The sequence below is a fragment of the Poecilia reticulata genome, linkage group LG3 (genome assembly GCF_000633615.1).
Source record: "Poecilia reticulata strain Guanapo linkage group LG3, Guppy_female_1.0+MT, whole genome shotgun sequence".
Lineage (NCBI taxonomy): Eukaryota > Metazoa > Chordata > Actinopteri > Cyprinodontiformes > Poeciliidae > Poecilia > Poecilia reticulata.
Window position 1 is genome coordinate 14,561,810 of NC_024333.1, and position 23,152 is coordinate 14,584,961.

Here is a 23,152-nt window from a genome sequence, read left to right on the forward strand (position 1 = left end):
AGGCTGATTTCTTTCAGAAAGACTCAGGAAGTAGCTTAGCAAGGAAAAAACTTGCTAAGCTAGGTAGTCAGGGCGCTGAGGCGGTTCACTAGCATCCCATCATGTTTTTGTATTAGAAAATGTTATGTTCACAGAAAACGTAAAAATTAGGGATGCTCCGATCAGGTTTTTTGCTGCAGATTCCGATCATCCATGAGGCTGATCTCTGCCAATCACAAATCTTTGCTATCGCCTTGAATGGCTGTTAATTTTTCATTTTAGGTATAAATAATACTATTGTTTGGCAAAATGGAATAATTATCTGGCAATAAATTCACCTAATTTAGACATAATAGACATATTTTAATTCATATCTAAAATCTTTTTTTTTTTTTTGTTACATGCTGCAGCTTTCAGCAGACGTTCGGTGTGAGAGTTCACTGTCTGGTGGAGGTTGAGCGGCGCTATGTCTGTGAAATATTACTACTACTAGCGGCGGTACAAGAGCAACAACAGAACCAGCGTCTTACACCGTCAGCTCCAAGACTTGACTTACTTTTCAGGTATTTGTTTAGCTTTCTGATTGTGATACTAATCCGGGTGAGTTGGTAGTTGTGCGCTGCTTTACCTGCTGTCTGGCCGCTCTGGATGAGCTCTATTTCCTGCAGTGAACCTCGAGATGGCTATACTCCCATCAAGTGCCTGTTTTTTAAATCCCCTGTTAGATTCGTTGTGTTGATGCATTTTGACATGCTTCACCGCCGAGGTAATTTTCCACCGCAATACGCAAACTTCCTTATTCATTCTCAAGAGCGTTATAATTCCACATGACAGGATTTGTTGCTGCGCACTTGTGCAATGTGCAGGAAAGAGGAGATAAGCTGCACATGCAGGCTGCAAAGCAAGATAAATGTGATCGGTTTTGGTGATTGGCAACACGAGTCTGATTGGCGAGCACCGATCATACACTTTTTCACGGAAATCGGCCAATTATGATTGGTGGCCGATCGATCAGCACACCTCTAGTAAAAATATTACTGGATAATTATGCTACTAGAAGATATTGCTGACAGTACTTAAACCTGCAACAATGGAGTCAGAAAAACAACAAATCATAAAATACAATTAAAATATCAATTATTTGCACTTCTGTTAAATCCAAATTAGGTCAGCAGCTCCATCAGGCCCCCAGGGCTTCAGGGTCTCCATAAATGCTAACATTGCAATACAAATCACAGATGTATAAATTAACATTTGTTTAATGAGAATATCAATGCCATTAAATTTGATTTAATGGTTCCAGCATAAATAAATTAAAAGATTTTAAATTAACATATACACTTAATATTTTAAGGAGCTGCCAAGTTTATTTTGTAAGTGTTCAAAGAACAAAATTCATAGTTAGATTGTTTCGTTACCACAGCTAAAATCTGATGTTGCTATGAGTTTAATCTTTTGAGCTCTATTTGTTCACAAATACTTCTAGATAAATTAAAATTATAACTGATGACTTTTAAAGTTGACCAATTAAACAAGGCCCTCTCTTCCAGATTTCCTTAAGTTCATGGTGAAATACTGTTGGTGGTGCTGATGTTATTAGCAGTAAGAGGGGCCCCTAAATCAAATTCTGCTCAAGGCCTCATACAACCTTGGAGTGGCCCTGGATGATGAGCTAAATCCAATGCACTGCACATCTCTGCTGGACACAGAGGGACAAACGAGGAGATTTAATTTATGTGGCTTTAGTAGCTCTTCCATTTCGTGTCTATTGAGTTTTTAATGAGCACCACAGAAACTGTTTTGGTTGCCCGAGCTTTATGGAATGAGTTTTTCTGATCTTCGTGCACGCAACTCCTTCTCCTCCACACCTCCTCAATAAGATAAAAATGTATGTTGTCTTGGTACTCAGAGTGACCCTAAAAAGCTGAATGAATCATTCTGAAGCAGCGACTCCTAGCAGGAATCTCCAGGCAGAGATGGGAGCTCTGTGGGAGGACATCATGATCTTTCTAAGTCAAGCAACAAGTCTTCAGGACACAAGTCTAATTTGAGTCTGACTTACTTTTTGAACTCAAGTCTCTGGTTCCATTTGATTTGATTTGATGGAACAATTTTGCTGTGAACTTTTTAGAGAGGTCACAGCTGTGAGACAGAATGTTCTTCTCTAGTTAAATGATGTCAAAGTCGTAGGCCTGAGGATGCTGTCTAACCATTAAGACACAAAGAGGTGAAGATCCAAAGCTCACCTTCTCCATTTCTTGTCTGAAAGTGGTGAAGACTTCATTACTTTTAGCCAAAGTGCTTTGAAACTCTTCAAACTTGTCCATGTACAGGGAGAGCTGAGAGGAGAGAACATTATACCAGAGCTCATTTGTACAACACTACGTTTACTTTATTACAGCACATTGTGTTGCAGAAGCATCCATCCTGATTGGACCAGCTCACCTGTTGTTTCAGCTGAGATTCTTGCTCTTTCATCAGCTCACATTTGCGCCTGGACTCTGTGGCGTCCTTCAGCAGCTGAAATGCCACAACAGACAAATGTTTAACCCTGAACTAGGCTTCAAGACTTAATTTTTCCTCTTCAGTCCTGCTAACAGTTTAGGTGCTTATGTTCCATTCTACACGGCTGATGCTGCTACAAAGTTCACAGTTTGTCAACCTCCCCAGTGTTCAGAACGAAGAGCCACCATGGAGAAAGAAGAAAGTAGCAGCGGAGAGCCATCTCATCCTGGTGTAGAGGGGTGACTACTAACCCAGAGTGGTCAATAGTCCAATCCAAGCATGACTGCTTGGATTGGACTATTGATATATACAGCATATTTATAACAACTGAAGGAAACAGTTACTTGATTGTGATATAAAACAGCACTATGTGCCTGGAAAATACATAATACTGCCCGTTTGAGTGTGAGTTAGCAGCCTGAGTAGGACTAGAACTGAAACTCACTTGTATCACACAGCTTTTTAGAGTGTACAGTGATCCCTCGCTATAACGCGGTTCACCTTTCGCGGTCTCGCTGCTTCGGATTTTTTTGTGCAGTTTTTTTCACAGAGCATTGTGTTCTGCGTCCTGATTGGCTAAACAGTCTCCGAGCTCCTTCTCTACCTGTGTGCCAATAACGTTACGGTATTTAAATATAAGTAATACAGATTGGCCATTCAGGAGATGGAAAGCTGAAAACTTTGAATGCCAGCTGGAAAAAAAAAAAAAAAAAAAAAAACTGTCCAGAGGCAGCGCAGAACCCGACCGGAGGCTCGCTTGACGAGATCCGTCGCTCTGCCGTAGATATAGCTGTGAATCTTGCAAAGCAGCTTGGAGGAGACGTTTTAATGACATGACTCCGGATCACATTAAGGCCCGATTGATGAACACGCACATCCGCTGACCTGAAAACAGGTTTTGTTCTTTGGTTTCAATAGAGTATTTAATTTGCTGTATAATAATTGTAAAACCTAAAGGTAACTACTTCACGGATTTCACTTATTGCGGGTTATTTTCGGAACGCAACCCGTTCCGTAGGATCAGGATCACTGTACTTAAAAAAGAAAACTGTGTAAAACTCATTAGTATTAAACATCAGAACCACTATTCTAAAGGCCATAGCATGCCGCTCGCATCTGACTCTTAAAGCTTTAATCCCTTTTGGTTTTTTTGGCATGCCAGCTCCGACTTGAGTCTTACAGACCACTGGACTAAGATCAAGTATTCAAAGAGAGATTCATGAGTGTTGGTACCAGAAGTCCTGGCAGCATGAGTGCAAGCTGGCCTAGCAGGAAGCTCAAAGCTGCTACCCCCTTTCATCTTCCTGTACTTCTTGCGTCCTACAAAGAATAAGAACGCTACTCTTTTTGTGTATAGAAGATTCTAGTTTATATTTTCCCCCAAAGCAGGTCTACTTTGCTATGCCAACTCATCTCACTGACATTCTAGTTTAAAGGCACAGTCCATACCGCCACAGCCAGATTCATTTTCCAGATCCGCCGCAGCTTTGCCTGGCAGTTCCCAGATTTTCATATCTACCTCAGGGGTAAAAATAGCAGGACCGATCCAAAACCATTTGAGTGACATTTGACCGTATGTATTGATTGGCTCATGATTTACTATATTATGTTATAGTTTAGCTATAATAGAAAATAGAATTCTAATCCCTCACTGTTTGCATATGGTTGTGTCTACATCATACATACACTGTAAAAAAAACAAAAAACGGGTAAATGTACAGTAGAAATTTGAAGGAATTTTTCCGTTTTAGTTTTACAGGTATTTGCACTGTATTTTCCATTTTATGCATTGCATCATGGGAACAAGAACCTTCGCAAAGCGCGAAAACTGGTCAAACGACATTTCAAGCAGACCCTGGAACATATATCTTTTGGACTTCGGTTGGATTAAGAGATGGAGTTACCATTCTGCCACCACCCTGGTAAAGTAAAATAAATAAGAACACATTCTTTTCTGTGAATAATGTTTTTAAATATTTGTAGTTGACTTCATGAGACTTCTGGCACAGTCTATAATTGCAAACTATTTTGCTGTCTTTTTTTTTACAAAAAAGGTGTATATTATTTTTACAATGTTGTGTTTGCTTGTGTATTATAAAAGTAAAATGCAATGATTGCTGTATTACTATTCATGTATTTTACCAAACTCAAAGTACCGGCCATTTTTTCAAGTCAAACTGAACTGAAAGCTAACCGTTCATGGCGTCATGCTACTTATGTCTCAATCCTGCTTTTTAACTTAACTTTTCCTGGAAAGCACCTAGGCATTTTTATAATAGGTGTGTACATTTGTTTTTGTTTTACTCAACCTGTTAAACCTTTAGTTTAAATTAAGAAATATGTGGTGTTTTCTACAATAACATAGTTATGTCTCTTTCTAATAATGTCTAATGCAGCACTATGTAACACATTTTTTTACATATTTGTTGAAGCTGTCACTGTGTCGTGATATTGCATGAGAGATAATCTGTGGAAAAAAATTTAGCTCTTCTGTTAGCCAGTGCTAACTGAATTCAAACAGTCAGAGCCAGGAGGCAGGTCTTAGCGTGTCAATCACAAACTCTTGTGGTGCTGCTCATCCCACTTCTCACCGATCTCTTGCGTTTGGCTACGCTGCAGCTAACGGAACCTCTCATGAATGTTAAGGATGAATGTTAAGGCTAGTTAGCATGGACACCGATGACAGTGGATAAGCGGTTTTCCTATAATGGTAAATTGATTGACAGCATGAAGAGGTTGATTGACAGCGCTAAGACTATCCTCCTGTCTCTGATTGGTTGGTTTTGGTTGGGAGTGATGGATTTCTTCAGATGGAAATAGTAGCACAGGGGGAGTGGAGGAGTTTGTTATTTTCACAAATTATACGTCTCATAACATAAAATCAAGACATGGTGACTTTATTTTAACAAATATGAAAAAAATCAGTGTATGTTTTTATTTTCTCAAGAAAATATTTGTGTATTGTGTATGCCAGGGGTGCACCAATAAATCTTCCCCAAATTCTTAATTTTGAAGATTGGTGATCCGCCAATACATGTGAAAGTGATTTCATCCACTGATCTTATCTACCTCAGCTAAGATCTAAAAATCAAAGCTTTCCTCTCCTGTTAGAGACGTTTGACTGATAGACCGACCCACCAGGTCATGTCTCCATGTTTGCAAGTTATCAATAGTCACCCCACTGTTGCCAACCCACTGACGTTTTCTGCATTTAGCAATATTCAGACAAGACAATCAGTATGGACCAAATCAGAATTAACAAGTCAGATTTTTAAAGATTGGCCAGAAATCTGCAATTGACACACTCGCAGTGTAGATTTTTTATCTGTCAGAATTCATCAAAATTACTCAATGTTGTTTGTGAAAGAGCGATTAGCAATTGGTGAGACACTGATGAGCAAGGTGATGTGCCGCTGTAATGTAATTTAGAAGCATTTTGTAAAAAGTACATTTATAACATGAAGTGTTTCTGTGTTAAACTTGAGTATCCATTCTCTTTGTTTAGAGTTTTTCTGGGCTCAAACCCTGAACGAGGTCGACTGACACTATGCAGAAGGTGAAGAAGCAGCTTTGCATCCCAGATGGCTCAAGTTCCTTAATGAACTGAATGACTGGGAATCCATAGAAAATTTGAGCCTTTTGAAGTTTAAACGTGATTGATCATCTCATCAAACTTGGTGCACCAAGAACCTTTGCGAAGCACAAGAATTGATCACTGAACATTTCAAGCTCTTGGTAACTGGACCTCAGAGTTGGATTAACCTTTTTTTTGCAGAACATAGACATAAAATACTGTAAAATACTGTTATGTTCACAGCGACTAGAGGTAATGAGAGCACACACTCATGAATCCAGTGTCTTCCACTGTCGTTGGCCTTAGGCTGGGTTTATGTAGCATTTGATTTTTAACTAAATATTTATACCTGTATTTCATAAAAATAGTGGTTGACTTTTGGCATTTATTTTGAAGTATGTTGGTCCTGTTTACAACTATGATTTTCATGTTCCAAAGCAATTTTTTGTATGTTCCATCTTATAGTAATTAACAAAATTGTTTGACTACAAAGACTAGAGTCAAGACTGCTTTACATTTAATTTATACGTTGAAATTTGTATAGTAAAATGCAATAAATTAGTTGTGATGTACAGAAGATAAACATTAGCAAGCTCAAGAATATGTTTAACACTTAATATATAATAGCGAAGGTTAGTTATAAAGATTAGATGACGTCTTAAATTGCAAAATAAAATCTGCAAATTGTCGAATGGTTTCATTTTTATATCACTTTGCATGAGCTGCTTTCAAACTAAGTGTTTTGTGTTCTACAACTACATTTCCTGTGGATTTAGAATTTAGTTTTGTTTCAAAATTATGCGAAGAATATATTAAATACATTAACTTTAATATATTTTACACTATAATTAATATATGGTATAGAATAAAGACTGCAATGGTTTGGAAGACAAAAGTATTTGGAAATGTCCAAGGTTTTTTAAAAAAGTTTGTGAATATATCACAAAAGACAGAGTAAAAAGACAAGAGAATTTCAGTTTTGGGTTAACAAAATAATGGTATATTTGACATAAACTGTTAAATTATGGAAAATATTTTGGTGGAAATTCTGGAAGAAAAAAAAACAAAAAAAACAGAAAATGTCCTGGTAACTTTTTGCCAGGATATTTTCAGTTTTTTTTTTTTTTACAGAATTTCAGTCAGAAGTTTCCCGTAATTTAGGGCTGCACAGTGGCGCAGTTGGTAGAGCTGTTGCCTTGCAGCAAGAAGGTTCTGGGTTTGATTCCCAACCCCGGTCTTTCTGCATGGAGTTTGCATGTTCTCCCTGTGCATGGTGGGTTTTCTCCGGGTACTCTAGTTTCCTCCCATAGTCCAAAAACATGAGTGTCAGGTTAATTGGTCTGTCTAAATTGCCCCTAGGTGAGAGTGTGTGTGTGCATGGTTGTGTGCCCTGTGTGTCTCTGTGTTCCCCTGCGACAGACTGGCAACCTGTCCAGGGTGAACCCCGCCTCTCGCCCGAAACGTTAGCTGGAGATGGGCACCAGCAGCCCTCCTGACCCCACTAAGGGACAAGGGTGCAAGAAAATGGATGGATGGAAGTTTCCCGTAATTTAGTTCACATTTTTCTGTTAAAAAAAAAAAAAAAGGAAAATGTCTTGGTAATTTTCTGCCAGTACATTTTCTGTTTTTTTACGGAATTTCCAGCAGAATTTTTTTCTGTAATTTAACAGTTTTCTGTGTTTAAAATTTAACATATAAAAGCTGTTAAATTACGGGGAAAAAATCTGTTAAATTACTGAAAAAAATTCTGCTGAAAATTCCGTAAAAAAAAAACCCCAGAAAATGTACTGGCAGAAAATTACCAGGACATTTTCAGTTTTTTTACGGATTTTTCTTTTTACTGTGTACATCATCCGATTTGCACCAAACTTGATGATTGACCTTTGCTAACTCCCAACAAGCAGCAATACCATTAAATAGTAATTTGACTCCACTGCACCCCGCAGGGTATTCCAACAGCTATATCTTCTTACTACATCAGCTGATCTACACCAGAATTTTTGTGCATCATGAAGGATACGCAACACATCGTCACAACGGAGAACCCTGAAGTTTTCCATTGCCGAGGATTGCTGCAAGCATCAGCAGAGAGTTGAACACAGCTGCTGCTCATATCCCGCTCACAATAAGGAACACAGCGTATAATGGAAAAGCTCACTACCTGAGGTTGAACTGAGCCACACATTAACCGGTTAGAGCGCAATTTGTCAGAGGAAAAACACCTCTTGTATTGTGTAGCTCTGACCCCAGGTTGTTCACATATTGACTCCAGATCCAACTTGGTCATAGTCACAAGAATCACTAGCTGTCAGCCAGGCCCTGTTGACTTCAATATGTTCCATTTACTGCTTATGTCTTTCAATCCAATTTTCTGTTGGATCGGATGCAAAAACGGATATGGTGCATTTTGGCCACAATATTCTGATGATCTGATTCTGATCTGCCAAGGTGTTCTGATGAGCTCATACATATCACAGACAGTTAAAAAGAAGAAATTATCTTACAAACTCTCTCTCTCGCTGCTGCTTCTCCTCCACTTCTTTCATCATCTCAGTGATTCTTTGCAGCTTGGCATCCATTAGCTGCTGCTGCAGCTCCTTGTGTTTGAACACCTTGTCTATGTGCTGCAAAAAGAAACGATGTCAGCATGCAAGACAAGCACAGGAACACAAACGTCTTCATTTTCATTAATTATATCCATGAATTAGAAAACCTCCCTAGCAGTGACAGGTTCCACTCCAATCGCAAGTACTGGAACAGGCTCCAGATCACAGCATTTTTGGAAGGATCATAATCAGAGTAGCTGACGATATTTTCTGTCACACTACAGTTTATGATTTTACATCATCTGTCCTGTAAAAAGTCATCAATTTTCCCCTTAGTCGTCAATCTTAGAACTCGGAATGTTCTAAGATTGTCGACTTGCTTGCGATAATCATAACCAATCATCCTGCAGTGTTTGGTGTATTGCGTAGAATATCAGGACCGCTCCGATTTAAAACCGGGCATATTCAACAAGTTGGATTGTCTTGGCCCAACTATCGCAGCGTGTGCGGTTTTCCCTGACTGGGAGCGAGAACGCAACCTGTTGAATGTGACAGGTAGCCAATCAGAAAGCATGGTGACATAAGCACAGAGAGGAATCCCAAACAGCTGACAACGAAGATGGTCTGCGGAAACAGCATGAATGTTTATTCAGCATTTCATACAAGGAATATCAATAGAAATGATGAGGAGAGGAGTTGGAGCGAAACTGGTTTAGATGTGTGTATTTATCCATAATAAATGATATTTGGAGTTTAAACTATTAAAATAAAAGTGTTTATTGTGGAGACTTCACAACTTTGGCAGATTTCAGTTATTTGAAGGCAGATGTGGTCCCCAATGAATACCAAGTGACCACTAGCCTTTTGCAAATTGCCTGCCAGGATGTGAGTATTTTAATAGTCTTAAAATTCAAAAATACTTTATTGCTACCAAAGGAAAATTTAATGTTGTAACTTATTAACTCAAATTCTGACACATTCACAGTATCTCACCTAAATCATTCATCTGTCAGTCAGGTGAAGCATCCACCTGACTACAGCCTGGTTTCATTTAGTCTGTTATAACATACTTCATGCCAACACGTTTCATAAACACCAAATGTTAACTCAAAAGTGAAGCAGTGGGACTGCAGCAGATATTTGTGTTTTGTTTTTTGTATCGTATCAGCTGACGCATACATGCATTCGTCAATCCATTATCTTATTAAGCAGTATGCCATGAGATCACATGACCATATGCACTGTTGTTCTCTCCCTGGCTGGTAATACTACAGTATTACAAGACTAGGTGCCAACAACATCAAGGTACGTTTTCGACTTTTAATGGATTTTTAGCTGTTTAATTGTATCTGCCCTTTGAAAGTCCATCTCTGCCTCACTGTGAGCAGTGTGTGTCTGTTTCACTTTGACATCGTGCTCAGGGTTTTAAATTCACTGCGGGATTGCAGGTAATTTTCCAATCAAGTTTTTATAATGTGGGAAATTCACAGTGACGTGATGATGTGCACTGGAAGAACACTTCTCCTTAGTATGAACTCTCTTCACTGTCCAACAGCTGCCGGATTCTTTTTACCGTCAGATAATAAAATCATGGAGTTAAAACATAACTTACCAACTGCAAAGGGCTTGGGGGGCGTGGGGCACTAATGATAACAGGCAAAACTGATGCCAGTGATGTCGGAAACGACAGAAATCCTTATTTTTCCTCCAACAGATAGTGTCATTGGTGGCAACTTTACTGACTGAGTCTATGTGGCTTACATAGCAGAGATCAAATCTGCAGATGCATTGGGGGAAAAACTAGTTGATGCTAAATATCAACTTCGCTCCGTGGCTCAGATGTTTCTCATTTACCAGCAGCGAACAGAAAAAGGGAGGCAGATTCGGCAAGAAATGGTAAATGATCTGTTTTATACAACACTGGACTGGTCTGGGGACTCTTGAGCTACATCCAGCCATTCACCCATTCATGCACAGAATCACAGACATGTGAAAGTTAAACTGAAGATATACAGATGAAGTGTGATGAGAAGCCTAGCTGTATGGAGGGCTGATCCTACCAAAAATTCCAATAACTATAAAAACATAAGTGAATTGATAACGTAATTTATGTGGCAAATACTGCAACCAAAAAAAAAAAAACTTTACAAACTTCTTCAATTACACAATGTGACAAAGTAATATTTGTTTATAATTTTTAACAGTATTAATGTAAATATCATAACTATTATTTAATTTGTGACATCATAACTATTCTTTAATTTTCATTTTCTTCAATCTTAGTTTTCTTTTCAATATTTTTTTCTCTTTTGTCCATATTCAGTATTTATTTAATGCAATATTTGTATTTACTGCAACAATTCAATTAAGAATTTGTGTGTAGTTTTTTATGTACCGTCACCTTTGTGAACCATGCATTGATTTATTTTTTCCTTTACAATTTCTTGTTACAATGCAATGCTCCAAGAACTTAAAACCCTTCCGCAGTTTTAAATCAACACTTCTGAATAACATTTATCATTGTGTCGTTTGTATCATGTAAACAGAGGTAGACAAAGAAATATTGGCTTCAACAATACCCCCCCCCAAAAAACAAAAAAACGGCAGCACATATCGGAGTTCTGTCAAACCGATACCAAAATAATTTCTGACTGGTCAATTTCTAGTTTGAACTGACCTGGTGGCAGGAGGAAGGTTAAGTGTGACTTGGCAGGCTAAACGTTCATGTGAAGCAGAGTGGAAGCATAACTAAACCAGACGATGGGAAGCTGCTACAGTAGAAACCACTTTTAGAACCTGACTCACAACAACCCGAAGTTGCCCATGGTGCTGAGTGAAGCTGCAACATGACTGCTACATTTGGTTCTGACCTCCTCTCTGAGCTCGTACTGCTCTATGAGCTTCTTGAGCTTGTCGGCCAGCTCCATGTTCTCCTGCCTCAGCTTGGCATTGTGGGAGCTGTGCTGCTCCATCTGCACCTCAATGTCACCCAAAGTCATCTGGAAGTGCAGCATGGCCTCCTTCCGCTGCTCCTCATACTCTCTGGACCGCTGGCCGTTCTCCTCCTGTCAGTGAACACAGAGCCAATCTGCTTCAACATTATTACAGTAGCTCACAAAATTAAGTGTAACCCTCACAGTTATGTAAATATTTAGTTTCATCTTCTCATGGGGCTAAACTGAAGATATGACACTGTTATAGAAACTGTAAACTGACTACTTGACATTGTATCAGAGTAGATTTGCTTCGGCAAGGCAGTGGTCGTCTTAGAGACATGTTTGTGGCCCAGTTTCTGAGGGGTGGGGAGAGACCTGGTCTGCTTCAGAGCATGTTGGAAAAATTCTATGTGACCAACCTATGAACTGCCTCTCCACTACCTGGGGGCATTGTGTTGCTTAGCATCACTGGAAATCAACAACCAGACCTGTTAGAAATAAATTTAAAATGGAAAACATCTTAGCTGTATAAAGGGCTTTGTAAATTTAAACGTGCGCAATGAAATGAAATGTATGCAAAGCTTTGTAGACTTCAAGGAGCCTAATTCTTGTGAAGAGAGCCATTACCTTCAGTGTCTTGTTGTGTCTCTGGAGTTCTCTGCAGAGACTCTCCAGCTTGCTGCGGGCCAGGATGGCTTTGCTGTGTTCTCCCTGCAGGTGGATCTTCTCCTTGACAATCTGAGACTGCTTCTTCTGCAGGGCTTTCAGCTGTTTCTGCATACAACGGCTCTCCTCTAGCTGAACCAACCACAAAGTCACAACACATGAAAATAAAAGGTAAATAAAAGCTGTACAATCTTGTAGGGATGCACCAATAAATCAGCCCCGATTTCCTTAATTTTAGAAAATCTGTGATTTGTCCATATCTAAATGTGAGGCTGATCTTATCCACTGATCTTATCTACCTCAGAAAAGGTTAAAAATCAACCTGTCCTCTTTAACTCTGCCATGAGAGAGGTTTGACTAATAGAACCAGCATGACCTGCAAATATGCATATGATGTCTGCACGTTTGTTTGTTTTTTGTTTTTTTTTCAGGCAGACAAAAAAAAATGCATCTGCAGATCAGGAGGATTTTTCAAGATTGTTAATTAGCCAGAAAACTTCTGGCTGATGAAGTTACATCAGCCAGAAAACATATAGACCAGTCACAGTGCTGGTCTATATGTGAACACGGTCACAAATCAAGCTTTAGAAAGCTAATGTCAGTCTCTTTCACAAAGTCATTCAATGATTTTGTGTTTTCAAAAATAAAGTTGACATCACAACACAGAACATGTGGCTCAGAAGGTGTTCTGTTCTAAAGGAGAGAACACAAAAGCATTCCTGAGACCTCCAACTGCTCAATAAAGGTCAGGGATCTGTTCATTCTCTGCACTTAACGTAATTTAATGACAAATATTAAAGCAGATCAAACTACTTCCACCTTAATCCTGCAGCTGGCTGGCCCCACAAACGTGTCATGCAGGGTTTGCCGCAGTGTCGGCCCGCCATACTTTACGAGCCCCCCGCCAGGCTAAGCGTTGATGGTTTTTGTTTTTAGAAAAAAAAAAAAAAAATATATATATATATATATATTTTTTTTTTTTTAAGCGGGACTGCAAGCATCTCTGTTGCTCTGAGCGTTTCACTGGCAGATCAGACTTATTCCTTAAAGATAGGTTTATAATTGATGAATTTAAATGGTAAAGCCGGGAGCGCAGATCAATCACACCGCTGGCGCTTCTGTGCGTTGACGCTGCTTGATCACTGAAGTTTACCTCATCGCGGATTGCACAGGCCTCCTTTCACTCATACTGGACAGGCTGACCTGTATGGATATTTACATCAACCCCCTGAAAGGAATTGTATTTCTTTGGACAATTCTATATCAAGGTAAGAGTTTAAACCCCACCGTGTTAGCACTGGTTGCGCAGCTCTATGTGAACCACAGGAATAACTTGTAGTCACACTTTCAGAGGTGCGTGTTGAGGGAGTGGTGAGAATGATTTATCTCACCATTTTCACCAGAGCTGCACATACAGGGAAGATAGATCCGCACATAACAGACTTATGTGCGGCGTTTACATCTCAACACGCTGCCAAGGGTGTGGCTCTGTTTTCCCTGTAAAGTTTATGTTTGTGGTCCCGCTTGGCTGGTGCATTAGTAGTTAACGAACCAGTGCTAACCTCATCATGCAGATTCAGCCCGGTGAGGAGCTTTCGCGCTCGCCTTGTAGTCACGCATCACGCTGGTTTTATATTATTTTAGTATTATTTTTCCAGTTACAAGATGCATCAAATCATATGAATGCAAATGCTTTGTCCACTTAGTCAGCCAGAGTTAATACGTGCTGCGGCGCAGAGATCTGTAAAACTTGTCCTATAAACTCGAGCAACCAAAACAGTTTGTGTGGCAATTATTAAAAATTCATCAGACACGAAATAGAAGTGTTGCCATTAAATTAAGTCTGCAGCTTTGTTGTACATTTCTGAACGCAGTGCAGTGGATTTCATCCTGGATTACTGGTCCAAGGCTGTATGAGGCCTCGAGCAAAATTTGACATAGGAGCTCCTCTTGCTGGTAAAAGCATCAGCACCTCTAACAGCTTCTTTGTTAGATTTAGTGAAAACTGGGAGAGGGGAAGTAGTTTAATTAGTCAACCTATAAACAATGAGTTACAATTGCAGTTTACTCATTTGTATTTGTGAACAAACATAGCTTAAACTCAGATTAAACTCATATCATCAGATTCTAACTATGTAACTATGAATAATGTTCTTTGAACTTTTACAAAGTAAACTTGACAGCTCCTTAAAATCTTACATTTAAATGTTTAACAATCTAAAATCTAATTTATATATGCTGAAACCATTAAATCAAAATTAGCAGCACTGATAATGTAACAACTGTTACATTTATTGGTAACACTTTATTTGAAGGGGTGTGCACAAGACTGACATGACACTGTCATAAACATGACATAACACCTGTCATGAACATAAAGAAGTCTTGGGGGGCGCTGCTGAGCACCGGATATGTGGTTTAAAGTACATTCTTGCACCTCCTTACACACTTTTTTTTTAGAACAGACTGGACTACTAGTGAATGAAAATACATATCTGATTTGCAACTTGTAAGTACCGGAGTTAAACATGAGGAAAAACAACAAGGCTACTCGCAGCAAGGCTGACCACGAGGCTCCGGCTGATCCACATGCTAATAGCATACTGCTAACCAAGATGCAGGAGATGCTGAACGACTCACGCACTGATCTCAACAGGTTTGAGAACATTGTTTCGAATGTCATTAAGCGGGAGATCTCAGCTGCTGTGACACCGTTAGAAGTTATAATTGTCTCGTTTGGGAATGCTATTCAGGACTTGGAGTGGGCTGCTAATGATCAGGACAGGAGGCTAGCTACCCTGGAGGCATCGGTCAATACCTTAAATGTATTAAGTGGAAAAGTTGTCCAAGAAATGTGAAGACTTGGAGGGTTGCTCCAGACTAAACAACATCCGCCTTGTGGATGTACCAGAGGGATCCGAAGGTCAACAGCCAACGAAGTTTGTATCAATGTTGCTTCAGGATCTACTTGGCCTTGATGCTAAGCCTGCCCTTGACCAGGCTCATCGCACATTGTGGGCCAAGCCAGCAGAGGGGGACCCACCGCGCCCGTTCGTTGTCCGTGTCACCCTGTTTCAAGAACGGAATGAGATTCTACGGAGGGCTCGAGTCGTCTCCCTTACTCTACGGAGGAAAACGTGTGTTCATTTTCCCCGATTATTCAACCTCATTTGCTAAAAAAAACGTGCATCGTTTACGAAAGTGAAGAAGGAACTCCATTCTTGCCCCAGAATCAAGTTTGGGCTTCTTTTCCCTGCAATATTACGGATCACTCTTCCCAACAGGCAAATTCGCTAATTCGAGGACCCAGCCCTTGCTGCAGACTTTGTTGAGAAAAACATTAAAAACGTGGTTGATCCGGCCACAGTTTAATTCGGGAGGTGCCGCTTGCCAATATATATGCTCCTAATTGTGATAACGAATACTTTTTTAAACATGTTTTCCAGTCACTTCCCGATTTGTCCACTTATCACTTAATATCGGGAGGTGATTTTAACTGCTGGCTTGATCCTCAGCTGGATCGCTCGTCAAACATAACCAGGCCTTCACGCTCATCCAAAATTATTAACTCCTTTATGTTCGAATTTAATGTTCATGATGCCTGGCGTTTTCTTCACCCTTCCCAGAAGGTTTACTGTTTTTTTTCCCCCAGTCCACCACACCTTTACGTGTATTGATTTTTTTCTTGATTGATAATAGATTGCTGTCCTCTCTCATTGGGTGCAAATATGATGCTATTGTTCTGTCAGATCACGCCGCAGTTTCTATAAATATTAGATTCGACTCTTACCCCACACTGAGCGGCCACCGTGGAGGCTAGGCACCCGTCTGCTATCAAGTGAAAAATTTGTATCTTTTGTGGCACGACAGATTATTTTTCTAGAAAATAATAGAGGACCTGAGGTGTCGGCCTCACTACTCTGGGAGACACTTAAAGCCTTCATCAGAGGGGAAATTATCTCCTAAATAAGCTGCAAAGAGAGAAAATTAGTACTTTGACACGCCACATTTCTCAAATTGACAACTTGTATGCAATATCACCACCTCCCACTTTGTACAAGGATCACCTTGTGTTGCAAGCCGAGTTTGATGTGCTCATGACACAACATACTACTGAGCTGTTGCTTCAGTCTGGTGCCCAGTTTTACGAACATGGAGATAAGGCTGGTAAACTCCTGGCTCACAAAATTCGAAGCGTGTCAGCCTCTTGCCGCATCTCTTAGATCCCAGGGTGTCACAACTAACCCAATGGAAATTAATTTGGCCTTCAAGGATTTTTATAGGACATTATACTCCTCAGAATGTACTCCTTCTGTAACCGATTTTGATAACTTTGACGGTTTCGAAATTCCTACCATCGGTCAGGATGTAGCTGACAATCTTGAGCCCTATCGTCACCTTCGAACTTACTGAAGCAGTTAAGACCCTACGGGGGGTAAATGGCCCTGATGGGTAACCTTGTGAGTTTTATAGAATATTTTGGGACAAGCTTTCTCCACTACTTTTAGAGGTATACAATGAATCTTTGACCTCTGGGCACTTACCTCAGACCCTTAATCAGGCAATTACTTTACTTGCTAAAAAATGCAAAGACCCTCAACTCTGTTCTTCCTATTGCCCAATAAGTTTACTTAATGTTGACTTTAAATTGCTTGCAAAAACAATAGTACTAAGACTAGAAACAGTGCTTCCCACTGTGGTTGGCATAGATCAGACCGGCTTTGTACAAAATGGAAACTCCTTGTCCAACATAAGACGACTCTTTAATGTAATATACAGCCCACCCTCTGTCAGTACTCATGAAGTTGTGATATCTTTGGACGCCGAAAAGACCTTCAACAGAGTCGAATGGCCATATTTATTCTACTCGATTAGGAAATTTGGCTTTAGGGAGAATTTTCCGTCTTGGATTAAGTTACTTTATTCTGACCCATGTGCATCAATTAGGACAAACAATACCCAAATCTGGCTATTTTTGTCTCAGTCGCTCTACGCGCCAAGGCTGCCCGCTGAGTCCGCTATTTGCTTTGGCAATTGAACCCCTTGCAACGTTAGCTGGAGATAGGTACCGGCAACCCTCCCGACCCCACTGAGGGACAAGGGTGTCAAGAAAATGGATGGATGGATGGATGGATGGACCCCTTGCAATAGCGCTTAGATGCAATACAAGCATTATTGGTATTAAGAGGAATGACATGGAAACCAAGGTTTCTCTATATGCTGATGATCTTCTTTTGTACATCTCTAATTTGAATATTTCTATTCCTGCTGTACTTGCCACACTTGGTAAATTTGGGCAGCTGTCGGGCTATAAATTAAACCTCAGCAAAAGTTAATTATTTCCAGTTAATGAGTTAGCTAAAAGTTACCCACTGCACACATTGCCATTTAAGGTCGTAGACTAGAGCTTTACCTACTTAGGGATCCAGATTACATCCAAATACAAAGATCTTTTTAAAGCTAACTTTTCCCCTTTATTATTGCATGTTAAGGAGGACTTTGATCGCTGGTCGGTGCTTGGCTTCTCGTTGGTTGCTCGGGTTAACTCGATCAAAATGAACATCCTGCCACGTTTTTCCTACTTATTTCAGTGCATCCCTATTTTTCTTTCACGGTCCTTTTTTAGCAAACTTGATAGTATAATTACCAAATTTCTCTGGAATGGGAAGGCTCCTCGTATACGCACTCAATTCTTACAACTCTCATAAAGACTTTATGTTCATGATAGATGTTATGTCATGTTTATGACAGTGTCATGTCAGTCTTATGCACATCCCTTCAAATAAAGTATTACCCATTTATTTATCTGTGGTCTGTGTTAAAATATTAACATTTATGGGGCCCCTGAAGCCCTGGGAGGCCTTATGGAGCCGCTGACTTAACTTGGATTAGGGCTGTTGTAAACGATTATTTTAGTAATCGAGTAATCTATAGATTTTTCTTACGATTAATCGAGTAATCGGATAAAAAAAATTATAAAATAAAATATAGGTAAATCTGGCATAACACCGGTGTTACTATCAGATATCAATATCAGTCTAATTTTTCATATTTGAGCATCTCCAACAGTTACTTGATTGTAGTTTAGAAAACTAACCTGTAACAATAATAGCTCACTTTCTAAGTTAACCAGAAGAAAAGTTATACAAAGATCTGAAATTATATTGAATTTGATAATAAAGAGGCAGGCTCACAAATACACTTGTAAAAAATGTCTATAATTCAGCTTTTAGTTAATGTATTAATCTTCAGTGAACTCTCACCTTGCCCCATACTTGTCAAGCTTTGGGCTTGAGAATACAGGAAAAGTCACCTGGAGCTGGGGACTTGAGGAGGTGCTGGGGCGGGGGCGGGGGCAGAGGGGGGTGGAGGCGAATGAACAAACGTAAGATGGGGGTGGAGAGGAGAAAGTAGACCAGGGGACGAAAGTAAGAAAGCAATATGGGATATTTACGGCACCTTCGTTCGTCACACTCTGAAACTCATCTACCAGCCATGTACCACCACGATGATTTCCTTAACCTGTTTGTTGAGACCGGGGTGATATGAAATTTATTGTGCGGTTTGTCCGTAAAGATACATTTATACTATAAACATCAACTACTCAGCCGCCCGCCGTGTTCAGTCTATCCGCTCACCTGTATAAATTCTCCTGCAGCGCTCTTTCCACCGTTCGCTTTCAACCAGCAGCTCCTGGAGGAAAAAGGCTGCCGTACTCCAAGCATCACACCAGTCATTTTAAGGATGCTTACTGGTCCCCCAAAAAACAATGAAAAGCCGGCCATTATCATCAATCAATAAAATCCCACGGGCTGAACTTGAAAATTGGGACATTATGCCGCCAACACTTAGCTTTCGTCAACAACTCAGAGGCGGAAGTGAGTACTACGCGTAACGCAAATAATGTCCCGGCCGGAACACGGTGCGCCAAATAATAAAACATAAATTAACGAAGCTTGGGGGTAGGTAAATTTTCCTTGAGGAATTTTAGTAATCGAGGTACTCGAATCATTCGAGGAATCGTTTCAGCCCTAATTGGGATTAAACTAGGGTTTCTCAAAGGGGGCGGTACCTCCCCCAGGGGGCGCTCAGAGGACAGCAGAGGGCGCTGGCGGAAATATTTACAAAGGGGGGCGCTGTGATGCCTTTGGGGGGCGTTTGCTCGAAGGTAAATTTTACACCTTATATGCACAACAATACAAGTTTAGACTTTGAGCAACTTGCTAAAACGGTATTATGTAACATTAAAACATGCTTGGCTGCAACTGTATCAATGGCAGCTCTTCTCCTCTTCAGTGTTTGTAGCTTCTTGGTGCAGCTCCAAGCTCCTGCTACTAGTAGCTTCACCGCATCAGTTCAGCATTACACCGGCTGATGACGTTTGTGTGATTTCAACTAAGGTAAATAAAGAAATCCCTCCATGGGTGATACCACGATAGAGCACTTTCATTTTATAGAGTTATTGGTGTTGTAAGTGATCTGGTATGAAATGGTAGTACCACAGCACTTTTGAATTTTAATCATCAGAATACCGGGATTTTTTCCGTTGTTTTAAAAGGTTGACGTCAGTCTGCCTTTCCCTGTCGATGCGCTTCCCAACCGCCCCGCACTGTAGGGAGTAAAAAAAAATATTTAAAAATGACTTGCACGTTGCGCAAAACTCTGAAACAAGAGAACCGTGACATAGAACGGGGCAACAAACTAGATGTGAATCAGGATCAAAGAATTCGGCGCTGAGCAGTGAAAAATCAAGAACTTATGAGTAGCAAATCAGGTGAAACTCATGATGATTACGCGGTGCAGCAGGTGAATGACATGATGAGTGAAGATTGCTGGTGGTGTCAATAAAAACAGTAAAATAAAACTAGAAACAGGAGAGAAACTAAATGGAAATGAATTAAGAACAAAATGCAAGGATAAACTAAGAAACTAAATTACCGAAAATATAGAGGAATAAACTGGTATGGCAAGATCTTTCGAACAATAACTAATGCAGAGGACTGTATGGCAAGAACAATCAGACACTGTTTTTAGATAAAAGGTAAGATAATATTGTTGAAGTGCCATGGGTTTGTTGAGACAACATCTAGTACTAAGAAGGAATATATTGTACAGACAATAACAGTAAAGAACTTATCACTTATTTGTTTTTAATTAGATTTTATTTTATATTTATTTCTTCAATATTATTTTTCATGTCCGTGTTAATGTCATAATGGTGTTAATGACACTTTCAATTAGTCTCCTTAGGATTTTACTAAGAACCACTTTGTTCTTTGTAATTTCTGTCCAGTAAAATTATTATTCTATAAATCAATAAGACAGGTCTATTGAAAAATATCATCCATCTTTCTGTCCCATAAATATGGGACAGAAACATCCTTTTAATGGCATTAAAAGAATCTGAAACTTTTGTTTTTCTACTTAAAAAACTGGTTTGCACAGTAAATACCATGTGAGTGAAATGTTATAGCTGATACTCTGATGTCCCATTCTCTTGAAGGCAGCACAGAGCTGCACCACCAGAACCTCAAACACTGAAGAGAAGAAGAGCTATGATTAATATAGTTGCAGTTCTATCCATGTTTTAATGTTGCACAACACAGTCTTTTGCAAATAGTTCAAAGTTTAAACTGGCATTGTTGTACATCTTTTATCTGGTCATTTTGTGCAACATTTAAACAACTAACATCAGAAAATGGCACAGAAGAAGAATTTTTTTCCACTCTGGCTGCTGATAGGCCTACCGATTTTAAGCTGAATGTCCGTTACATTTCGTAGACACCTGTGAAAATTTTTTTTATTCCCATGGCTTTTATGTTCTCTGGAAAATTACTCTTGATTATAATTACAGAAGCAATCATAAAAATTAAAGCATCAACAACAGTGTCAGTAATATTAATAAAATAATGTTCAGTGAAAAGTAACATACAAATTTTTGATGGGGGTGGTAAGGGACCTGGATAAAGTATAGGGGGGCGCTGGCCCAAAAAAGGTTGAGAAACATTGGATTAAACAGAAGTGCAAATAAATGACATTAATTTTAATTGTATTTTTTGATTTGATGTTTTAAGACTAGCTGTGGATTTAAAAAATGTTTCACTGGCGACTTTTTCCTGTAGCATCTAATTAGATGCTACAGGAAAAGGTCTGGGTAATTACCCAGTAATATTTTCACATTTCCTGTCTACTTATAGTACTGTTATAAACAAATATTTTAGTAATCTAGCAATTATTTTTACAAGTAATCGGATGAAAAAATTAATAAAATAAAAATATTTGTAAATCTAGCACAACACCAATGTTACTATTGGATATTAACATCAGCCCAATTTAACATTTAAAATGTTAAATTAACTTTCAACAGTTACTTTTCTGTAGTTTAGAAAATTAACCTGAAACAATAATAGCTCACCTTTTAAGTTAACCTGAAGTTATACAATAATCTGAAATTATATTCAAGTTAATAGTAAAGAGGTAGGCTCACAAATATAAAATATGTATGTGCTCCAGCTTTTAGTTTATGTATTCATCTTCAGTCAATCTAATAGATGAACTCTCACCTTGCCCAGCCATTTATAGCTTTTGTGTAGGCTGATTTTAAAATTAGTTAACTGGACTTGTAGCCATTATTTTGTGCCCATGTGGCTGGACACCACACACCACTATCGAACCCATTATACCTAGGATTTCTGTCGGCTAATGTGTCTCAGGTTTTGAAAATGGGCCGACAACTCCTGTAATGTGCGCTGGACATTAGACTAATGAAATGAGGAAGGGAGGGTCAGTGGAGAGCACAGGAGCTGAGCCTTTTTTCATTTAGTGTCATCAACAGAAAGACAAAAGGCCGGAAGAGATGATAATTAAAATGAGGTCGATAGGTTTAATTTATCGTCCGATTAATTGACACCTTCGTTTGTCACACATAGAAACACATCTACCAGCTATGTACCGCCACAATGTTCTCCGTCACCCGTTTGTTGAGACCGGGACGATACAAAATTTACTGTGCGGTTCGTCCATAAAGTTACACTTGCACTATAAGCATCAATTACTCAGCCACCCGCCGTCTCCTTTCTATCTGCTTATATACACTTAACATCTTTAATACAAAAACATGGTGGACCGCCGATGGATCACCTTGGCGTCCCGACCTCCGGGCTTAGAAAGTTTTCTGGGGAAAACCCTGATCATGGCTCAACACGTCGGGCTGATCCTTCTAGACGTGTTCTGCAACCTTAGGCGTTTGGTTTTACACAAGGTAGTGAGATTTTTAATTTTTTTTATAAAGGTTTTATTGGCTCTAGTGGCCTTTATTTGATAGTTAATTCACAGGAAACAGGGTAATGAGAGAAGGGGAAGACATGCAGCAAATGTCGCCAGGCAGGGAATCGAACCTGTGATGGCCGCGTCGAGGACTGAGGCCTCTATATGTAGGTTGTGCTGAACCCCTGAGCCACCACAGCACAGGTAGTGAGATTTTCAATTATACGCTCTGTTCCTCACTATTGTAGGCAGAATGTGGTTCTGATGGACTCCAATAAATTATTAAAAATTTATATCTGGCCTAAACAAAGATAAAGACTCAAATCAGCTGATTATTTGGCAATACATATAAAAACAATTACATTCTGGCATTTTATTTTCTTGAATTTGCGATCTTTTGGATTTATGCATCGTATTTTCCGCACTATAAGGCGCACCTAAAAACCTTCAATTTCCTCAAAAGCTGACGGTGCACCTTATATATGGACCAATATTGAGCCACAACAGGTCTAGCAACTACGATAAGCAGCCGCCGACTTAATTTTCCCCCGTAGAAGAAGAAGCGCACGGTGCATGCTGGGATAGTTTTCAGAACGCTGGTTTGTAATCTATTAATAACGTTTGACTGACCTATCTACCTACCGACCGTCTAGAATCAGGTCGTCTGCAGGTCATTTTGC

At 39.5% G+C, this 23,152-nt stretch overlaps 1 protein-coding gene across 4 annotated transcripts in view; it reads right to left on the minus strand.

The window, feature by feature from the left end:
• Nucleotides 1-23,152, minus strand: part of txlng (taxilin gamma) — a 35,544-nt gene that overhangs the window by 2,703 nt on the left and 9,689 nt on the right. For all 4 annotated transcript variants that reach the window (XM_008405028.1, XM_008405030.2, XM_008405029.1 and 1 more), the window contains exons 5-9: nt 12,168-12,338; nt 11,475-11,669; nt 8,563-8,682; nt 2,425-2,499; nt 2,226-2,318 (exon numbers count right to left, since the gene is read on the minus strand). In XM_008405028.1, the coding sequence (XP_008403250.1) occupies nt 2,226-2,318; nt 2,425-2,499; nt 8,563-8,682; nt 11,475-11,669; nt 12,168-12,338 (654 nt within the window). The remainder of the gene's footprint in view (nt 1-2,225; nt 2,319-2,424; nt 2,500-8,562; nt 8,683-11,474; nt 11,670-12,167; nt 12,339-23,152) is intronic.